General features: G+C 36.0%; 1 protein-coding gene across 13 annotated transcripts in view; it reads right to left on the reverse strand.

Moving 5' to 3' along the window:
* MYCBP2 (MYC binding protein 2) overlaps positions 1-23,685 on the reverse strand; it is a 259,246-nt gene that overhangs the window by 149,119 nt on the left and 86,442 nt on the right. For 12 of the 13 annotated variants that reach the window (XM_047720174.1, XM_047720176.1, XM_047720180.1 and 9 more), the window contains 5 exons: positions 21,679-21,798; positions 20,294-20,375; positions 12,662-12,779; positions 7,197-7,401; positions 6,441-6,594 (listed from right to left, as the gene is read on the reverse strand). In XM_047720174.1, the coding sequence (XP_047576130.1) occupies positions 6,441-6,594; positions 7,197-7,401; positions 12,662-12,779; positions 20,294-20,375; positions 21,679-21,798 (679 nt within the window). Of the gene's footprint in view, positions 1-6,440; positions 6,595-7,196; positions 7,402-12,661; positions 12,780-20,293; positions 20,376-21,658; positions 21,799-23,685 lie in introns of those variants that run through there. The other variant, XM_047720181.1, reaches the window with a different exon arrangement.

Below are 23,685 nucleotides of genomic sequence, written 5' to 3' on the forward strand. Positions count from 1 at the left end.
TAACATTCAGATTCATTTATTAAGGATGGACTTCTCAATCAATGGTGCTTGATGATCCAAATGTACTAAATATAAGAGCAACTAAATCCAACAATCCCACTTCCGGCATATATCCAAAAGAACTGAAAGGAGAATCTTGAAGTGATATTTACACACTCACAATCATAGCAGCATTATCCACTACAGCCAAGAGGTAGAAGCAACTTAAGCAACCATGGATGGATGAGTGGATAAATAAAATGCAGTAAAACATACAATGGAATGTTATTCAGTCTTAAAAAATTCAGAAAGAATTCTGTCACAGGGTGCAATGCGAATGAATCTCAAGGACATGATGCTAAGTTAAATAAGCTAGTCACAAAAAAGACAAGTACTGTATGATTCCACTTCTTTATCAAAAGTTGTCAAATGCATAGACAGTAGATGGTGGCTGCTCCAGGGTGGAGGGAAGGAGAAATGGAGAGTTGTTCTTTTGGGATAGAGTGTCAGTTTTACAAGATGAAAACACTTCTGGAGATCTACTAGACAACAGGGTGAATATACTTAACTCTGCTGAATTATACACTTATAAATGGTAACATTTCATGTTTTTTAGCACAATTATTTTATGTATTTTAGCACAATTATTTTATGTATTTTATATGTATTTTAGCACAAAATTTTTTTATTTTAAACTTAAAAATAATACTTGGTGGAGAATAAATTCTATGAAAGTACCTGCTATAATTAGTACAATTGCTTATTAATTTAATCTCTTAATCTAATTGGTTTTTTTGTGTGTGCTTATTTATTTATTTTTCTCTGGTTGCTTTTAAAACTTTTCTCTTGGTCTTTAGTGTTCTATAGTTTCACTGTAATTCTCCTGATTGCAAATAATGGGAACACATAATTTCTAATATTTCTGAATTTAAATCTTTTTTTTTTTTTTGGTTCTGGAAAATTCTTAGGTATTATCTCTTCAAATACTGTTTCTCCTCTATTTTCTCTAATCTCTAAAATTTCCTTCTTGGACTTCTATTAGATCTTTTCATTATATTCTTCAAATCTTTTTCATATTTTTTATATTCTTGTCTCTGTGGCATTTTGTGTAATTTCCTCTCAATTCTTCAAATCTGGTCTACTCATGCATTTAGATAAACAACTATTCTTCACTTACAAAAGTTTTGTTTGGTTGTTTTTCAAATATGCCTCAACATTTTGAGTCTCATGAGTTTCTTTTGCTTGATCAATTTCATCTTTTATTTTTAAACATTTCATATATAATTTATATTGTTTCTGCTAGTTCCAAGATGAAACTGATCTTGTTGCTTGTCTGTAGCTGAATTTCACTAACAGCAATATTGTTTATATGTTAAGCAATCTTGGACTTTGTGCTCCTATTTGATGGAATGTTAATACATTAAAACCATATGGGCCTAACAGAGGAGGGGTTTTCTCTGAAGATGATTTACACTTGCCTTTTGCTGGAGACACAGGGGTATTACCTATTTAATCTCAGTTTAGCATCATTCCAAGGCCAGAAGCTTAAAAGAGTTTCAGGATCAGTTTCCATCTTAGTCACCTCGAAAAGAGTTTCAGGATCAGTTTCCATCTTAGTCACCTCGCAGCTAGCACAACACCTGTTTTCCAAACTGCAGCACTGCTTATCGGCATTTGCCCCTAGTGAAATCCCGTGTTTATAGTGCTGACTGCTTACTTCTCAAGGGTCACCTCACGAGGTATGACTTTTATTTTTATGCTGGCTTTCTTTCTTTGAGATGGGGGTGGAAAACAGGGGCAGTATATTAGCAACATCTTGGATGAGTGTCAAGCCAATGTATAAAAATACAAACTTTTTTTTTTTTTTTTAACGCATAGGGCCCCCTTTAAAGTATTTAGTTTACCAAATTGCCAGAAGGGAAATGCCCCACTCACTCTTCAAACACCAGTCTAGTTTGCACATCAACCACTTCCATGAAATTATTCTCAAAATTGCAAATAACTTCTAAGTAGCTAAACCTAATGGAATTTTTTGTCATTTACTCAGGTAAGCCCTCAGCAGTATTCTAACATCACTGAATACTCTTCTTTTTGACCCACTCCCCCTTTAATTTCTATGTCTGCACACCCTCTTGCTTTTCCCGTAGTTCGTAAACTGCTCCTTCTAGTCTCCCAACTAGTTTCTCCTATCTCCCTAACTTCTCTAAATCTTATAAGTCCTCCTCAACCTACATACTCTGTCTATGTGATCGTGTCCAATACCATAGCTTTAGATACACCTGTAAACTAAAAATTCTCACATATATATCCCAGTCCAGACCAGTCCTTTGAACCTGGCTCACTTAACATGTCAAAAACAGAAATCTTAACAAAATCTGTCCCTTTCTCGACCTTTCCTGGCTTGGTTAATGCCACCATGATTATTCAAATGCCAAAATCAGAACTTTGGAAATCATCCTTGACTACTTTCTTTCCTTAACCACTTTCCAATACAAGCAACTTTTATTGGCTCTGTTCCAAAATATATATGCTGCTGACTGCTCCTCTCTATCACCCTCCCACCACTACCACTCTAAGTTTCATGCCATCATCTCTCCCCTGCACTGCTGCAGGAACCTCCTAGAACTACTCTTGCCTCCTTCCCATTTATTTTTTCACACAATAAGTATAATATCTTAATGTCACTTCCCAACTCAAAATCTTACAACTTCCTATTTTGAAGAAAATTCTATTTCCCTAATCCAGCCTACAAAGTCCTACATGTCCTGGCCCTGCCTACCCCTCTGAATTTATTTCGTGCTGCTCACTCACTATGCTTTAACCACACTGGGTTTCTACAAATTCCTAAAACACAACCAGGTTCTTGCACCAAAGTATTTGGGTCTACTAAGCTCTGCCTGCTCAGAAGACTTTCCCTAACTCTTCAAGTGCTTGGTTCTTTCTTATACTCTAAGGTCTTAACTTAATTGTCTCCACTGAATGGAATATAGGTCAGTGCTGTTAACCTCAATCACAGCAACCCCCTCTTCTTTAACAATGCTAAGTAAGATCTATAAAGTGTATTATTTATTCACTTTTATATAGTCTATATTTCTGTTTAAAAAAAAGACAACTTCTCTATGAGCAAGGGATTCTTATCTGTATCTTACTGTATCAATCTTTGCTTACCATACAGTATCTATCTAATATTTACAGACTAAAATTAATAGCAAAAATTTAAAAAAAAGTACTGTATACGGATGCTGACAGTATGGGAAAATATGGATTCTCACTGCAGTTGGTGAGAGAGTACTGAAGGACAATTTAGCAGTATATATCAAAATTCTATGAGCCAATCTTTTGGCCTAGCAATTCCACTTCTTGAAAGCTATCTTTTTTTTTTTTTTTAAAGATTTTATTTATTTATTTGACAGAGAGAAATCACAAGTAGGCAGAGAGGCAGGCAGAGAGAGAGGGGAGGCTCCCTGCTGAGCAGAGAGCCTAATGCAGGGTTCCATCCCAGCCCTGGGATCATAACCTGAGCTGAAGGCAGAGGCTTTAACTCACTGATCCACCCAGGTGCCCCTAAAATTGCTACTCTTAACACTTATCTGCTTTTTACAGATGCTAAATTTCCAATTACTCAGGAGAAGTTAGCTGTTTTGTTTTGTTTTTTAAAGATTTTATTTATTTATTTGACAGGGAGAGAGAGAGAGATCAAAAGTAGGCAGAGAGGCAGGCACAGAGAGAGGGGAAGCAGGCTCCCCGCTGAGCAGAGAGCCCAATGTGGGGCTCGGCCCCAGGACCCTGGGATCATGACCCGAGCTGAAGGCAGAGGCTTTAACCCACTGAACCACCCAGGCGCCCCGAGAAGTTAGCTGTTAAGAATACAAAAGGAGGGGCGCCTGGGTGGCTCAGTGGGTTAAAGCCTCTGCCTTCAGCTCGGGTCATGATCCCAGGGTCCTGGGGCCGAGCCCCACATTGGGCTCTCTGCTCAGCGGGGAGCCTGCTTCCCTTCCTTTCTCTCTGCCTGCCTCTCTGCCTACTTGTGATCTGTCTGTCAAATAAATAAATAAAATCTTAAAAAAAAAAAAATACAAAAGGAAGCAGACTCTGTTCGGGAAGGAAAGTCAAAGTGAGCTACTACTAAACCTACAGAGTGTAGTACTGCAAGTATTTAAACCCAAAGTGTAAGTATTGAATGAAAAACACAAAGGATATAAACCAGCCAGAAGTCAGGACAATGGAATAAAACTCTGATCCTGATTATAAGAAAACACCTTCTAGCTGTTTAATGAAACATTTGAGGAGACTACCCTTCATCTTTCAATCTCTGTTTTGGAACAAGGGAGGAAATATTCAAGGACCTGGCAAGGCATTTCAGATCATCCCTCCCACTGCTATCACCATATGTGCAGAAGGCGAGGCTCAACTAAACGCACACTACACTTCTGAGTTCTGTAGTTCTGTCAAGACTTGAGGGAAATAGCTCTAGTTATATTGTTAGAATCCAGTTCTGCTAGTAATTAATTTAAAGAATGTATTTCTAATTTAGTGAATGTATCCACAAAGTCTCTACTGTTGATCTTTATTTTGTTAATGTAAATTTCTTTCATTTAAAGATTAAACATATAAAGATTATAGAAAATAAAATATATAAAGATTATAGAAAATAAAATAAAATATAGAAAATAAAATTCAGTTTAAACCAAAGTCCAAACCAGGGCTTGCTCTTTGGTAACTAAGTCTCTTGTATACAGACTTGTTATCAGTAAATAACTAATGCCTAGTCTATCTTTACACCATGTGCCTTTCTATTCCCTCCACACTATCTCACTGTGACCACTATAATTTTGGTTCTCAGCACCTCATGTCTTTATAAGGATTACTATAATCTTTATTATATTATTATATAATCACCTCTAGTTTCTCCTTATCTAATCTATCCTGTATAATGCTGCTTGAGAAACTACAGAGTGCTACTCAATCAATTCTGGCTTCCAGGCCTTTCCACAAAATGAACACTAAGACAGGAGACTGGTCAGCAACCTGGGAAGTACTGTAATTCCTTCACTCTGAATTCAGCCTTAGGACTGATAGAAAACATGGCTTCTTTTTTTTTTTTTTTTTAAAGATTTTATTTATTTATTTGACAGATAGAGATCACAAGTAGACAGAGAGGCAGGCAGAGAGAGAGGAGGAAGCAGGCTCCCCACCGAGCAGAAAGCCCGATGTGGGGCTCGATTCCAGGACCCTGGGATCATGACCCGAGCTGAAGGCAGAGGCTTTAACCCACTGAGCCACCCAGGCACCCCAGCAAACATGGCTTCTTAAGACCTGGCTGGCTGACGGAAATGAAAGTAGGCATGGGCAGAGGAAGAAGACAAAGAAGTCTTTTCCCTTTCCTCATTGGTGCCACTTAAACCTTTCAAATTATCTAATTCCTGTCCACTGACTTTGGCCAAATAAACTATGAAATAGGGGGAAAGAAAAAGAAAGGTAAGTCCTGTGATACATCAATCTGGTAATGCAGGGGATATTTCCTACTAGAATTTAAAGCCAGAAATGCTGAGGACAGAAATTCTCTTTACTCATTATGATACAACGCACCATAACAAATTTAAAGCAAATACAATATAATTTGAATCTTTAGTGTACCTATATTCATTCTCTACACTTTTATAGTTTCTAGAGTTTGGTAATCCTATATCTTTCTACATTTCTCTATCAATATATGAATATTCATAAAGGGTTATCTTAATTATTCTATATTGTCTTTGGCACAATTTCTTCTACATAGCTGGTAATAATTCGATATATGGAAAACACAGACAAGATTGCTGACAGATCAAAAATAATTAACAACAGGGGCGCCTGGGTGGCTCAGTGGGTTAAGCCGCTGCCTTCGTCTCAGGTCATGATCTCAGGGTCCTGGGATCGAGTCCCACATCGGGCTCTCTGCTCAGCAAGAAGCCTGCTTCCCTCTCTCTCTCTCTCTCTGCCTTCCTCTCCGTCTACTTGTGATCTCTCTCTGTCAAATAAATAAATAAAATCTTTAAAAAAAAAATAATTAACAACAGAATTCTTGAAAGTAAAACTGCTTAATATAATGACAGCAGCAAATAGTTCTATAGCACGTACTATGTGCCTCTGCTCTAAATTCTTCACTCTTCATAACAATTTATGAGGTAGGTACTATTATCACTCCAAATTTATAAATGAGAGAAGAGAAGCACACAGAGTCAAAGTAACCACTCCAAGGTAACACAGAAAGCACACTGTGGATCTGGAATAACCCAAGGCAGCCTGGCTCAGAACATACGCTTAAACACTGCACTACACTGCAAAGGTTCTGGGAAGCACAGTTAAACAAGAGAATTCTCATGTATAAAAGGTCTGCCTTATACCTGAATATTGTATCACCACAAGAGTATAATTTGATCAGAACTTATTTAATACTCTATTTTAAGAACAGAGCTTACCTCCAAATGACATCATATACTGGATCAAGACACACACCAAATCCTTGCAGATCTTCTTGTTCAGAGTCATTAAAAGTTTTACAACTCCCATCCACTTTATTTATCAGAAGACATTTAAATGGAGGAGGTTCTGATATAGAAGCAGGTACCAAGCCTTGGGGAAAGATATTTATCCATCTTAAAAGTGCATTACCTTTTTATAATGCCTCAGCTTAGAAGGTAAGTATTATTTATAAGGGAAGTATTATTATTACATCCATTTTACAGATGAAGAAACTGAGACTTAAATAAATTAAAAACTTTAAGGTAACAGAATTAGTACCAAAACCTCAGGCTGTCTAAATCCACAACTTATGCTCTTAATTTCTATACTGTATCACTCCATTATATAATTAGTTATAATCTCACAAACACAAGTACAGATTTATACCTATAGATGGAACTTCAAAGTTTGACTTAAGTAACCTTTCACAGAAATTAATTTCTACCATTTATTTGGCAAGAACCAATACAGAAAAATTCCTCCTTCCAATACAGGTTTTATCCTATCACAATTTAGCTCATATTTCCACCACTCTCTAGCTTATAAATATTCACATAAACACAGACATTTAGAAGCTTCTTTTAAATTTCTTCAGATAGAAAGAAAACAAAAAGCTCTAAGATTATATATCTCATGATAGGTAAAGATGAACCATTTATTGTCAGTTATGACAAATATTTTGGGAAGAACATTTGTTCGTTTGGGGGTATTACCTATTATGTGTTTACTGGCAAAAATTTCTGATGTAGCCAGCACATGAGAATTAATAAGTGCTTCATCAATGCGTAAGAAGGTCTGGTCCCCACTTGCACCTATCCAGGTAGCCTTTCGTCCATACTTTGATCCAATGTTAGGCATGGGAGCTGGTTTTGCATTCCAATATGGCACATCCAAAATTGGTCTACCCAGCTGTCCTTTCTAAAAGATTAAATAAACCGTATTAACAACATTCCTAGATAAACAATCTATAATTTTTTATAAAGTTAAGAAGACAGGAGACAAAAACAGCTCTATGAGAAATTATTCCTTATCAATTGTTAGTACTTTTTTTAATTAACGAAATTCATGTGAAATTTAGACCAAAATTTGTAAAGGAATAAAATAATTTCTATTATTCTTAGGACCTCCCCCCCAATAATAAATCACAAAGTATGTTATTAAAAAATAACAATAAAGCTGAAATATTTTTTCATCCAAGAAACTGCCCTGAAATACTGTTACCTGAATTTAAATGAAAAGTATAATAAGTATACAATGTTAAAAAATAAGCATTACAAATTGTTCATTTAAAAAAATCACTGAAAAAAATATTTTTGATATTTTAAGTTGACAGTACTTAAGATGATAGAAAGTCACTACTATCTTCTACTATGTATTTTGATATTTTAAGTTGATAGTACTTAAGATGATAGAAAGTCACTACTAAAATCACAGTCTGAAAATATTTGAATACTACAACTGTGAATTAGAAAACTACATTTTTTTACAAATGTTTATGTGTTACTAAGTTATTTTACTTATGTTTCAAGATAAAAAGCATAACCAAATAGTAAGGTATGATATCTTAAGTAAATAATTATTAACTCACTTAAAAACTATGGCTGTCTATAGGTAGTAGGTTAGATAAGAGTTTAATTTTAAAAATAATAGAAAGTCTCTCATTACTAAGCTAGTAGTAGCTATCAAAGAATGCTGACAGTGGATGGGTAAACATACATCCACCCCTGGTTCAGGAGCTTGCCCTCCCTGCAAAGCACTACGGAGGGTGGAAAATGCTGTCTCATGGCATCCAGGGTCATCTGCAAGTCCTGGGAATGAGAAATCATTAGCAAAAAACCTGAAGAACACTGGCACACTGCAAATAGCCTGGTTAATTCTCACCCAACTATCAGGTTTCTAGCATGTTCTATCACTCCTTCAATACCACAGCAAGAAAATATAGCCACAAAGTGACTGCAAAAGCTATGCAGCTTTAAGCCCTGGGTGGAACCAGGGGAGGGAACAATGTGGCAACCACACAAACAGAGAAGAAGCCCAAAATTTCAATGTTAATTCTCAGCTTCTTTCAATGTCTATCCTTATTTTTTGACCCCCTCACCCCCCAAAAAAGCACAAAAATGTGAACACTGAGCAAAGTATATAATATTCAAAGTTATATTATGCTTTTAGAAGGAAAATAATTCTAATTGTCACTGACTACTGAAATAAATATCTATTCCCTACTATCAACCAACTAATGTAAAGAAAAGCAGTGTAAAAATACAACAGATGCCTGGACAGGCCCATGGGATTCAGAATGTGGTTACACATAAGCCATAGTTAAGTTCATAAAAGTTCACAACAAGGACTTTTGCAGGTAGAGGACAAAAATGGCTGATTTCAATTACTATTCACATTCTCCCTCAAACAACAAAACCAACACACAGGACAAAGAAAACCACACATGACTCAAGTCTATAGCAGTTTAGGAAACAGCAGATCCGATGACCTTTCAGTCACCTGTAACCAAAAGGAAAAAAACAAATTCCAAGAGTCTTCACCCTGGACCTGCCACTATAAGCTGGAGGGGGTGGAGAGTGCAAAGGGCAGCTTCTGAGGGACAACAGTAGAGTATTGAGGACTTAGAAAAAACACTGGCAAAATCATCTGCAAAGAGAAAATCTAACCCTTGACATCAAAATATGCAATGAAGGCACACAGTAACAGCTACAGGAAAAAGACTTCAAAGTGTGCAGGACCACTTCTCACCCATGAGACTGACGCAAATTAAAAGATACGACAGCATATTCTGCTGGCGAGGCATTTTCAACCACTGCTGGTGAGAATGCAAAAATGGCCCACAAAGTAGCAGAGGCACTAACCTTCAACCCAGACAGCTACTTCTAGAAACTTACCTCAAAGGTACACCTCTACTAGTATTTATTGCTTTCACTGCAAAATATTGGAAAGTACTTGCAAAATATTGGGAAGTTGTATCCAAGCTTAAGAAACTGACTGAATGAACTATAGTGTATATGCACAAGGGTACTATGCAGATATTAAAAAAAAAGAATGAGGAAGATCTCTACGAACTATCACAGAATGATGTCTAGGAGATATAGTAAAGTGATAAGAGCAAAGTACAAAAGAGCATATATAAAATGCTACCTTTTGAAAAATAAAGGGAAATAATTATATGTGTGTACATATATATAAACACACCTGTATCTATACAATACACCCAGGAAGGATAGACTGGAAAACAATGAAGTTCATTACTTACAAGCATGGAGTAAAGGGGATATGGGAGGAAATGACACTTGACTGAGTACACTACTATTTTTGTGTTACTTCAACTTCTGGAAACATGTTAATGTTCTACATATTCAAAAAAATAAAAATTGTATCTAAAGATACGAGAGGAGGGATCCTAAAACTAAAAGCAAACTGCAACAGTGCACTGGACCAGAAGCCCCTTTCGTTAGATGTCTGAGGACAGCACATAACAGGCATCAGCATTTTCACCAGTGTATTCCCAGGAATGGGGAAGAAGACTGTTATCACAGGGAGAAGAGGAACACCACTGTTTAACAGTCTTCTGAATCTGCCCCCTTTCCTGCCCTCCCTTTGGCATCCCTAGGGAGCATCATTCATTGGTCCAGGCCAAAGTTATCTCCATGCTGAAAGGGCATCTCTCTCCCCCAAGCCCTGACATCTTACTCACTTTATAGAGATGAACCCCTGCCCCAGGATAGGGTGAGACAAATAGAACTGTAAAAGGGCTTATTTTCAGGGACAAGGAGAAGAAGGGTTGTTCTTGGCTATTGCTGCTCCTCATAAAGAATCTGTTATTTGTAACTATGCTTATGAATATTAACTTTTTTTTTAAATAAAAAAAAAATGGCAAACTGAAACAAATGAATCCAACTCTATTCCAAAGGAGTAACATAATCCCACTGAAATGGGGTGGGGTAAGAACCCAAGGAACTTATAAACCTTACACCTTTAGCTGTGGGGAAGGACAGAGGTGAGAGGGGGCAGGAGTGAGAGTGAAAGACAAATCGTGAACTCCTTGTTTTTATAGTGGTATGGGAAAAGCAAATATAAAACTATTTTACCATACTTTAGGACTGAGTGAATGAGAAATAAATGTACTCATAGTATTAGAAGCCAGAATTCTTACTTCGGAGGAAAGGAAACAAACACAGAATGGGTGAAGGTTAAGAAAGACCCCTGTGGGGATGGGCTGGAATTAGAGGTACTGGTATGGGCTTCTGATTTCTAAAATACCCATATGTATGTATATATGCATAAACATGTGTACTGGGGAATCTAAAGACCCCACTGCAATGAATACACCTAGTGCTCAGCTGGTCTAAAACTAGTTCCCACTAAAAAGGACCTTCGTTTTTGGAGAAATGGCTGCTTCTAGGACTGATACAGAGAAGCCAGAAACAACTGGTTATGCCAGGAAGTAAGGAAATGCCCCCAAAGTGAAGGGGCATGTCACAAGAACATAGGAGCCAGCTCGAAGGGACTCTGATCCATGAAATCTGAGACAATCTATGCACCCAAATAATTATGGACAGTAATGAGGAAAATACAAATACGTGCATCTGGACCAAAAAACAAACAAACAAACAAACAAACAAAAAACAAATGAGAAAGAAGGGCGCCCGCTTACAATAAAATGCAAAGGGCTAACTGGTAAATGTAAGGGGGTGCTGGAGTTGGAAAATCATCATTTTGCAATCATTATAGTAAAGACTGGTTTAGGCAAGAATGGGAATCTAAATCTAGGGGGAAACTGTAAGAGAAGCATATACCTTAAAACTATCTTATTAAAAGAGTCAACCCATAAACTGCTTATTAGTTTCAAGAGAAAAAATACTAATTATGCAGTAGAAAAATCAGACATTTTCCAGGTGGGCATTTTGTGCCTTCAGATGTGATACCTGTGGAGAACACATCATCACTTACATAGCATTTTGGCCTGGAATACACAACCTACATCTAAACATGAGGAAATAGCAGAAAAACAAAAATAAGGACCATTTTATTAAAACAACAACAACAACAACAACCAAAAGCCAAAGTACCATACTCTTAAAAAATGTCAATGCCATCATGATAGACAAAAGGTATAGAAATGGTACAGATTAAAGGAGACTGAAGAGACATCACAGTCAGATGCAATATCTGATCTTAAATTGGAGGAGACCAAAAAATGCCAAAAAATAACTGTTGGACCAATCAAAAAAATACAAGTATTCAGGAATAAAGGATCATAATATATGCAAAGTTACTCTTAAAGGGTCCAGGAAAAAATATGTTTTACACACACACACACACACACACACACAGTGCTTAAGAGAGAACAAGAGCGTGCGTGTGCAAGTGATAATGCAAATCAAAATGTTACCAAATAGGTGAAGCTGGTTCAAGAGTACAAAGGTGTTCTATGTACTATTCTTACTTTTTGCAATCTTTCTGTAGTTTAAAAGCATTTCCAAATAAAAGATTCTTTTCTTAAAGTACACATTTACATTTTTAAAAAAATCAATAGTTGCAAATTATATCCCAGAGATTTAGGTTATGGAGTTATGAATAGTTACCCACATCAGAGATGGTATAGGCTTATTAGCACAGTCTTACAAGGCTTTTCCTTGATCTCTACTATGCCCAAACTATATAAAGCTTCTCAGAGCATTTTCACTCTTTTCAAGCTTTGGCAGAAAGAGAACAAAACAGGCAATAGAGACAGAGAAATAAAAGCAGAGGAAAAAAGGAAACTATAATTTTAAAGAAATCTAGTAAGAAAACCAGGCTTTTAAGAAGTTCTAAGTTAGAAAAAGTTCTATATGTTAAGAAAAATGAATCTTTGCAAGCCACTTGGGAAATAAGCTCTTAAATGACAGAATAACTCTACTGAATGCTTAAAGGATTTTGACCTGGAATAAACATGTCAAATTCTAACATAACTGTTAAATTTAATAAATTCTAATAGTACACTAGAGAAGAAAATTATTTCACAGTAATGTCATTCAGGTCTTGTGTATGCTGGATGTGGAGACAGGAAATATGCATATGCAATAATTATAACACAAGAATTGCACTGAAACCAGAAAAAACAGCTGACACAGACAAACTGTAAGGCAATGGTACAATGCAATACTATTAATGCTTAAAAATTCCTTACAGAAAAACTTCCAAATGTGAAGACCTGTCCATCCATTAAAAGTACGGCCGTGTGGTTGCTGCCTGCAGTAACTTGTGTGCTAGGGCCTGGCAAAGCTTGAACAAGAGTGGGACATCCCCTAGGTTAAAAAAAAAAAAAAAAATTAAGTCAATTTCTTACAAGACTCAACTGAAATAAAAAGCAATAAATAAACATTGCAATAAGGAATAGAAGAAATAAAAGGCACTAATAGTATACTTAGTATTTATTAAAGTACCATATGCCTGCCTTCATATACAAAGATAGGTGCCAGATATACAAAGATGAAAAAGACATTAACACTGATTTTAAAGAGATTATTAAAAAGATTTCCTAAATTTACTACCCTACTTATGGACACAAATTTTTTTTTTTTAAAGGAAGAAAGTTATATTTTATAGGAAGGATTTGTGGAGTTATATAGAACAGAAGAGTTGCAGAAATGCTTGCGATGCAGGGACACATAATTTTTATTTTTTTTTTCTGAAAGACTACCTTTGTTTTAAAAGGAAAAAAATTATCTTTTATAGCAATGGCACACTAGAGATCTCTATAAATATTTATTGGATGAAATAAAAATCATACACTGCTTTAACAGGAATTCAGTCCAGGAGCTATATGAAACAATCAATCTTATATCCTTTTTCCTACCTTTTTAAGTGAGCTATAATTTTAGATTTTAATAGAGTGGCTAATGAAATCAGAATACAGTAGGACAAGAGGCATGAGAGCCGTGACTGGACGCCTAGACACTAGAGCTAGATTGGCTGGCTGTAAATCCCGGCCCCACCACACAATAGCACTTGGGCCAAGACTATGAACAATGTACTCATCCTTCTTGTATTTTAGTTTTCTCTTCTATAACGTAAGAGGATAGTATGAAACAGTACCTACCCTGTAGGGTTCCTATGAACAACAGAGAAGCTCACACATGTCAAGTGTTTGGATCAATGTCTAGCACACAGTTAACAATGAGTAAATGGTAACTAATACAATAAATGACATCCTTATATCTATTGTATCCATCCTCGTATGATTTTATTAATTATTTATTAATCACTTTTAGTAATCATTTTCTGTAATTAGAATAACCATTGTAGAAACAGTCAACAAATAATAGGAGGCTCTATTTTAGAGACAAGTCTGATAATTTTTTTTAAAATTTAATTTTTTATTTAGAGAGACAGAGCACAAGCAGGCAGGAGGAGCAAAGGGAGAGGGAGAGAGAATCTCCACACAAAAAAAGAAAAATAAAGGAGAACCAACAGCTAAAAGGAAAATGAAGCTCGATGAGGCTTTGTTCCTTTTAAAATGACAGAGATTTATGTAAGTTTAAAAGCATGAGTGGAGGTAAAAAGGCTAAAGGTACAGTTTAGAGAGGAGAAACAAAACAGCAAAATTCCTAAGGAAAAGGTAGGTAGGCTTCATAGCATGGACGAGAACAGGTCCCTCTTTCAAAGTAATATGAAGAAGCAAAAGAAGTAGTATAGATGTAGATAGGTTTATAGAGTTGGTGGGGTGAAGAACTTCCCACCTAATGGATTTTGGATTTGCTGTGATGTGAATAGAAGTCATGTGTTAAGAGGAAGAAGGAAATGGGTAAGCAGAGGATTTGAAGATTACAGAAAAGGCATGGTGGTGAATGGAACAAATATATATGCAGATCAGGAGTTTTTAACTAAGATTCAAAGGACTTCTAGGAAGTCTGTGAGTGAGCTTCAGGGCTTCTGTGAACCTCCTAAATTTATAAGTCAACCTTTATGTGTATATTCTTATATCTACTGTTCTGAAGACAGACCCCATCTTTCACCAAATTCTCAAGAGGTGTTAAACCAAATAGTTCAAAACCACAAAGCAGAAGAATGATTGCCCATTGTAGAGCCCTGGATCACTCTGGAAGTCAGGTAACAATCTGCACACATACAGTGATTCATTTTTTTCCAGAAGCCTAAGTTAGACATCAAAAACATGGACAGAGTGATCCATGCTGAAGTTTTGCCATGCCCTAGCATTGAGACCAAGAGGGAAAGAAAACGAAGGTTACTGATAAGAGTCTAGGTGAAGAAAATAATCTCTAACTTGGAGAGAAAATAAAGTAAAAAAGGTAGAAGAAAGTAAAAACGTAGAGGGCAGTGGGGAATGAAGTACTGATAAAGTTAAAGGCCGAGTAAAGTAAAGCTAAGTAACAGGAGAAATTATCATCATATTATGAGGTATTTAAACTTAAGAATTCAGAGTTGGAGCTGTGCTGGATCCAAGATGGGTCCTGGGAATAACTACCATGAATGTGGAAGTAAAATTCACTATATAGAAGGCGTCAAGATTAAGTATATTGTATGGGACCACGGACAAGGGTACAAAAGTCACTCATGAGTGTGACAAGACTCAGAGTGAGAATATACTGTCAAACAAGATACTAAATCTTCAGTGAATGAAAGGCTACTGAGTGAATGGTAAGTAATGAAAGGGGAAGAGAGCAGAAAGGCCTTGCCTCAAAAGAGCAGTAGTTTTTTTAACTTGTGGAAGGAGTAATATGACCAGGAATAGTAGTGAAAGGTAAATGGTTTTCAACCCTGAGCTACAAGGAGCTTTGCCAAAACAAAAACAAACAAACAAAACCCCACAATGGCCCCAAGGGTTATACAGTGAACTAATGCTCTCTAAATGACCAGTAGCAAAGAATAAAGGGAACGGTCTAACAACAGTTAAAGTCTCTGTAGTTTGCAAAGCACTGTTACATAAAACCTATCGCTGATTATTAAAATAACTCTGTGGGTAGGTCTGAGGAGCTTAGAGCATTTTCCCAAAAGCTGGTGGCAGACTTTCTAAAACAGTCTTTGAACTCTTTCCGTAATATTAGTGAGCCCATTTATTAAATTAGTTTGAATACACAGGAAGAACAGAAAACATGTGTATGTTTGCATGCATGTGTACACACTAAGCATTTCACATACACTGCACTAATTCTTCAACAATCCTATGGGATATTTAAAGTAAGGCCTAGTAAATTGCAATTAGGTAGTTGGTAATAGATGAAGCAAAGATTTCAAACTTGTCTAAATGGTTCTAGATACTATGATTGGGTAATATATTAATGCAGAATGAAGATAGCCTACCAAAAAAAGAAGAAACTCAAAGACACTTTAAGAATGACCAAAATTCTACTGAAAAACAGAGAATAGAAGCCTCTATAATCTCTTTGCCAACATCCATGTTAAAGTTTACTAAAAATGATTTTTAAAAAAGTGGAATTCAGACATTCAGAAGCATACTGAACAAAAGAAACAAACCAAAAAGAGGGCTAGTAGACTCATCATGAAAATGTCCAAAAGCCTTCACAAGCTTTCTGACTTACTTTAAAAACCAGCAGCTAACATCACTGAGCACTTACCATGGACTAGACCCTGAGCTAAGTGAATGACAGGCATGATCTCCCTGATTCTCGCAAGAACCTTCTCAGGGAAATATATTTACTCCAATTAAACAGAGGAAGAGACAGAGACATTGACAAGTTAAATAAACTTGGCCAAGGTCATATGGGTACCAACTGATAGAATCAGGACCCAAACTAGAGAATGAACTCATTTTGCCAACACAACACATTAAGTAAGAAGACCATCAATAACATTTTGTTAATCTTTGCTACCATGCACACTTCAATACCGACCTTCCATTAACCACACATTATTAATGTGTGCTATACAATAAATTCCAGTTAAAAACACTTGATTTACCAGACATTTTTAAAATTGCCCCCCAACCATACACTTTAAGTAAATATCTACTAAATGTCTTCTTTGTGTCAGTTAACATGTATGCTATGGGGATTCTGTTCCTCCACATATGCGGTCAATTCGATTCTCAATTTGTACTACAGTTCTTGTCTCATGCCTTCCAAGTCCAACATGGGTCAAGACAAACAGGGTAACTAGAGGGGTTATAACAGAAATGATTTTGGCTAATTTCTGTTTAGGACACCCAGGCATAGTGTGTAGGCATTATTTCACTGGGCTACCCAGTTTACTCTCCCCACACGACATGCTACACCCTTCCAGTTACAACTCAATCAATGGAACCAGGTATCAAAATGTACCTGTGGGAAAAGAACAACATCAAGCAGTTAAAGCAAACCCCACCAGAGTTTAATCTTCTTCTTTTTTTTTTTTTAAGATTTATTTATTTGACAGTCAGAGATCACAAGTAAGCAGAGAGGCAGGCAGAGAGAGAGGAGGAAGCAGGCTCCCTACAGAGCAGAGAGCCCGATGCAGGGCTCGATCCCAGGACCCTGAGACCATGACCTGAGCTGAAGGCAGAGGCTTTAACCCACTGAGCCACCCAGGCATCCCACAGTTCAATCTTCTTAAGAAACCCTGATATCTTTTTAATAATTTAAATCCATTATATCTTTGTGAAGATGATAAATTCCAGCTATTCGAAATACTCAGCATATTGCTATGATACCATCACCTGAAGCAAGGCAGTGCAAATTAAGGGACAGTGCTCACTGATATAATCAGGTCTATGAGACAATGTTTTTATTTTTAGGTAACCTCTTTATTTTAAAAGCTGACAAGAGTACTTCTCTTTTGGGGGACCTGGGTGGCTCAGTGGGTTAAAGCCTCTGCCTTCAGCTTAGGTCATGATCCCAGGATCCTGGGATCGAGTCCCGCATCGGGCTCTCTGCTCAGCAGGAAGCCTGCTTTCTCCTCTCTCTCTGCCTACTTGTGATCTCTGTCTGTCAAATAAATAAATAAAATCTAAAAAAAATAAGTACTTCTCTTTCAATAGCCATTATACCTCAATGTGGTGTAGCAGAATCTTGTGCTTATGCTGTCTATTCTTCATATTGCACAATTACCTCAGGGCTGTGACTTGATTATAATCATGATTTTCACTATTTCCTTCCCACTCAGGAGAGGCCATGAAATATAATTATTTGCCGATTGTTTTCTGCCCTCTTGCTGCACATGATTGATGGTCCATCATGTCTAACTGTAATGCACTTTTCTCAGCTTATACCATGACTACAAAATTATCAACATGAACAACAATGATGATGATGACAATGAAGATGATGATAAACCCTCTTCTATGTCATGAGCCTCAGTGAAAAACAGAAAAGCTGACAAATTCTTCCCCATACAAATTATAACTCTGACTCAGTCTCTGCATATCACTGATGTCATTCAACTATAAAGCAAAATATCTGTTGCCTTCTAACACCTGTGACAGTAACTGCTCAACCCTGCAAGCCACTGATATTTTACCATGTCCCATGTCCAATATTCAAATGTCATATCCAGTGACATCTGAGAAACTTATTCTGCCAAAGACCTTTTGCTCTCTTTCTAAGCATGATATTGGTCATTAAGATTGCAACAGCTTTTGTTAACTAGAATTAAAACATTTAAATAAAAGGAAAAAGATTGTGACCGCTTTACAAATCTCTTGACAAGAATATCAAATGGATGCTACACTTACATTTTTAGTGAGAAATTCAACTTAATGGTTCCTTAATTATCTCTTCTCATTAGCAACAACATTCATCAAAGTAACTAAGGATATGCCATTTCATACCCATTTTGTGTGCACTGCAAATGGATCTGACCCTACCCATGAGGGACAAACAGTGAACGGTTCTTAATCCCAATGCACATTAGAGTCTGGACAGTTTTTAGGAAAAAAAACTCTTGATCCTATCCAGCACTGCTCTTGCTGCCTCCATCCACCTCCACCCTACCCCCACCTCCCAACATATTCTTCTTAGAAATTCTAGAGGTAGAATCCAGGCATAGGATTTCTGAAGTTCCCTAGGTAATTCCAGTGTGCAGCCAGGATTAAGAATCACTGGTCTTTACCATATAAATGGCAATAATGCATCCCCGCCAGAGCAATGGGGTGGTTTCAGAACAGAGTGAAAATTCTGGATTTTACTTAAGGACTAGAGTAATTCACTGTACATAAAAGAGAAACCATATACACCCAGTTGATTCTGGCAGGTATCTTATAAATACAAGGGAGAATGAGGCAGAGTGGAGATTCACAGAAGAAAGAAGGTTCTTATGACAAAATGAATCAGTAAGTCAAGTCTGGCCTGAAGCTGCCATACATATCTCCAGGCTTGATCAATTAGGCTGGTTTCAATGGTGAGGCAGCCATATATGTGGATCACTCAGACCTCTGACAACCTACTTCAGGGAGCAGAGCTGACTGACAGCCTTAGATGCTGTCCCTTTGGATCCATGAGGCCATTCTTCTCCCCTAGGTTGCTATCAGCCATGTCTGAGCATGGTAAGGTATAATGCTTGACCATCTTGCCCGATATGGGGCTCCTCCAAGGGCACCACACTGCCTGCCTGAAACTCCCTCAGAACTGCACTTTACTCTAGACAGTTCCTACTCTATCCTTCTTCCTTCTTTCCTCTCACAGGGGTCAGAACTGCATTGTGTCTGACAGTTTTCCCTGCTTATTCCTGCTCTTTTCCCTTTCATCTTCCACAGGAGCTTTCTCCCAATGACTCCTTTGCACATGACATCCTGTCTTAGTAAGTTCTTCTTGAAGTCCTGTACTAATAAAGATAGATTTTCTATACTTTCGGCCAAAAGCATTCTCACTTCTAATTAAGCAGGAAATGAATTCAGCTGGCATAAGGAAAGCCAAAGTAACAAGGACTTAAACAAGATAGAAGTTTATTTCTCTCTCAGCTGAGCATCTACTTGTAAGGAGCCAATGTGGCAATTCTATGGTGTCAGGGACTCAGACTCTCTTTGTCTTGTAGCTCTGCCAGTCTCAATGTGTGGTTTCGAAGTTATGATTGCTATATCGACTTCTCCAGTTCCTGCCACTACACATAGATTCCAGGCCACAAGCTGGGAAGCAAGGACAGGAAGTGGAAGAGTACTTCCCTCCCCTTTAACAGCATGGTTCCAAAGCAATTTTAATTCACACGGCTATATCCTGCAGCAATGGAAGCAGGAAAATGAAGTCTTTACTGCATGGTCATGTCACCAACAAAAACTCTACTCCCAAATGAGGCAGGGAAGAAGGAGTATAAGGCAATGTCTGGTAGTCTCCACCACCAATAGTTCTTTACTATTCCGGATAAGTCAGTTTCCTCTGAGAGACCGCAGGTTCTGTTTAAAGATTATTAAAATGCTTCTATGATTTCATGTTAATATTAGAACAAAATTTCAAAACTGACAACATTAAGGAATATGAATGAATCCACTGATTTTTAAAAATGCAATTAAAAATGCAATTTAAAAATGCAATTAAAAATGTAATTTAAAAATGCAATCTGGGGATATCCACTATCTTTTCTATTGCTATGAAGAGCCTTTAAGAAAATAGTAATTATTAAGAATATGGAAGGATTTTGTGATAATCATAGTCACTCTTCTATTTTAAATGTATAAAATGTAAATCAATATTTCTTCTGAAGCCACAAAATCATCTATCTCCACAAACGCACTCAACCACAAAATCAAGATCCACCTATAATTTATGGGCCACATTTTGCAAAACAATGGCATAAATACGATTTCAAGTATAGAAATACATATTTAGAAAGAAAAAAAAGAAAAAAAGTATCTTCAAACAAAAAGTCCTAGTACCTGGAATTGACATCTCCATGTCCTAGCTGCCCATGCTGCCCATATCCAAACGTATAGACATCTCCATTTTCCATTAAAACCACTGAAAACAAAATATACAGCTTTATTATATGTATTTTATATTTCTGTCATAACAATACTGAAAGCAGTATAATATACGCTATTTAAAATTTACAGAGCTTTTAAAATGTGTAATTGACTATGTAATTGTAATTGACAATTGTAATTGACAATGTGAATATGTAATATACATATATACAATGTAATATTATTCAGCCATGAAAAAGAATGAAATCTTGCCATCTGCAATGACATGCATGGACTTAGAGAGTAAGAAAAAGACAAATACCATATGATTTCACTCATATGTAGAGTTCAAGAAACAAAACAAATGAGCATAGGGGAAAAAAAGAGATTGAGAGGGACAAAGCAAAAAACAGAATCTTAACTATAGAGAACCAACTGATGGTTACCAGAGGGGAGGTGGGTGGAAGGATGGATGAAATAGGTAATGGGGATTAAAGAGTGCCCTAGTCATATGAGGACCAAATGTTTAAAACAAAAACTTAAAAAAAAAATGGGTAATTGAATCACAGGCAATTTATATTTAGTAATATAATATAATTTTAGTTCTGTAAAATATTTGTATAGGTTATAAAAATGTATAATGTTTTATATAATACATTAAAATTCTTATAAATGCCATTTAATAATATCAATATTTTATAAGATACCAGTTTGGGCCAACTGTAAAACCTTTTTAATAATGAGTAGAAAATTCCATAGAAAATAATATGTTCTCTCATATCTAGGATAATTATATACGCAGCACATGGGTTTGAGCTCTGTACAATTACGTTATAATTTTAATATCTGTCAATGCTTGTCAAATAAGGAAATACATTTAGTACCAAAGAAAGAATTTAACATTTTTTATTTTTATAAAGGTTGAATAGTACAACCTAGGCTATATAGGTCAAATGTCAGTAATTTACTAAGAATTTAATTATTTTCTACATTTTAAGAAATTTATTGATACACATGTATCATTGAACAGCAGCAAAATACGGGACCAGGTGGTAAAAATCACAGAATCCTAGAGAGCAAAGGGATTTTAGGGATTATTTCATCTTCAGCAGTTTCATTAATTGAATTATAAAATAAGTCCTTCAGGAGACAGATTAAAAACCAGATCTCTAGATAAGTACCTCTTCTATCATGCCACAGTGTCTGTAACAAATATAAAGCTTTTACAGATTTGAGAGAAATTGTCATACTACAGCTTTTAACACATACTTAGTAGACTACATTTGTCAAAACCAAACAACTAAGTTATTTAGCACAATTGTAAAAATGCAGTTATACCCTAAAGTTCCAGCTGCTACCTGAATGGTGAAATCCACAGCTGACTTGTACTGCTCGGAGCTCACAGTCAAATCTCACAGAGCCTGGAGGATATGTTGTGATTTTGCTGGCATCTTTTTCTCCTCGTTCTCCACTTCCATCTGTAAGTGTTATAATTTGTGATTAAGCCATTATTCATCTTCAAAATAAAACTTTCAATTAGTTTACTATGGAAGAACAAGAGAAATGTTAAGAGAAATAAGCAAGAAGAATCTGCAGCTGTTAGAAGTGACAGATCAAGAATCTACCTGTAAAGAAGGAATTTTGGAAAGATATACTATATATTTCTGTTTGCAAGTATCACTAAATCAATAAAAACAGAGAAAAGATTTGGTTATGGATAAAACCTATTAAGCTAGTCAGTTATGTAATGTAAATGGGTCATTAAATTACATATTTAACAAAATTCTAAATAGTTTACATGGGAAAATTTAGTTTGCATAAAAATAACTGCATGCAAAGTCATTTAACAATTATTTTAAACTCAGTAATAGTGTTAGTACCAGCCACTTAAAAAATAAGTTCCTAGTTGACTTTTAAATGACTTAGATTTCACATATACATCTCAGAAAGGCTACCCTGTCCATCAGTATTCCATCAACTGAACTTTAAAAAAATGTATAAAGACCAAAGAGCTTTATCCAATATATTGTAATCCAATGGCTGGCTCTTATTCATCTTTCCTGTCCCACCCTGCTCCTTAGCCATTCTACTTTGTGGTCTTTTTCTAGCCCCCAAACACTACTCTTAACCAAACCTTTCTGTTTTAGTTCTTCTTTCTTCCCCTCTCGAACTTGTTTCAAACATTTCTCTCCACCCCTATTTTTTACATTTGACTTAAATATTCTGGCATTCTGACCATAAAACAAAAACCACATTCCAGAATCTAAAACTTTAGTCTGGAAAGTGTGAATAAAGGAGACAACTCATTTTTCCTAATCTAAAACTATATGCCAACTAAAATATGATCTCTGTATGATCAAGATTCAAATTCCTTACACATGGAATAAATGTAAATCTGGAAGGAATTTCGAAAGGTCAACTAGTTTAAGCCACTTCCTTGTGGTATAGCAACTCTAAATAAGTGTGTATAATATGCAGATACACATGTGGATCTACACACATTTTTAATTACATCTGAATTTTTATTGCCCATTTTAGAATGCTAGACAGAATAACATCAAATCCTTTTATGTTCAATATTACCCTTTCTTCTTTTATATAGTATTTCTAATCTTTAGTAATAATCCAGGTAAGATAAGACTGGCCTAAATTATGAGTTCCCTTTTTATAACTAAATAACATCCTATTATTTAAAAAATCTTTAAACTCTTTATAACACTAGGACAGTAAAACCTCACTAATTCGGAATAACATAGAATAGGTTGGTCCATATGACTTACTGAAAAGGTCTTTCTTAATCATAAAACATTTAGGTAAAAATTCCATTCTAATATCTTCAAGCAGTACAGTTTACAGATTAAACTAAGTGCTACAATAAACAAAATGTGGTTACCTACATTATAATTCAAAATAGGCCTATATTACATAAAAATGTACCATAAACATAAAAGTCCTTTAACATACAAGAATTAATTGCTGGACCCAGAGGTTGAAGGCACGTTGAAGGAATCCTTCATTTCTTGAGCCCTTGGTTTGAAAAGCTAGTGATTTTAGACAGGTTTCCCCTTATAAGTATGACCCTGAAAATTCAGAGGAAGAAATTACTTTGAATTTTTTACTCAAAAAAGATCACAAATACTGCATCTGAAGTATAATAAATTCTGAATTAGTGAGAGGTTTTACTATAATAGGATAAAGAATAGGATTCCTCTTTTGCTAAATTACCTAATGTGGGTTTGTCAAACTAAATCTGCAAGAATGAATGGGCTAAAAAGAAAAAAATCACAACATTTTGTTAACTCCATCCAAAATGAAACACAGTCTTAGTTCTGAGACTCATCTTGGAAAGACAGTGGAACGGTTAA

This window comes from Lutra lutra, chromosome 3 (genome assembly GCF_902655055.1).
Source record: "Lutra lutra chromosome 3, mLutLut1.2, whole genome shotgun sequence".
Classification (NCBI taxonomy): Eukaryota; Metazoa; Chordata; class Mammalia; order Carnivora; family Mustelidae; genus Lutra; species Lutra lutra.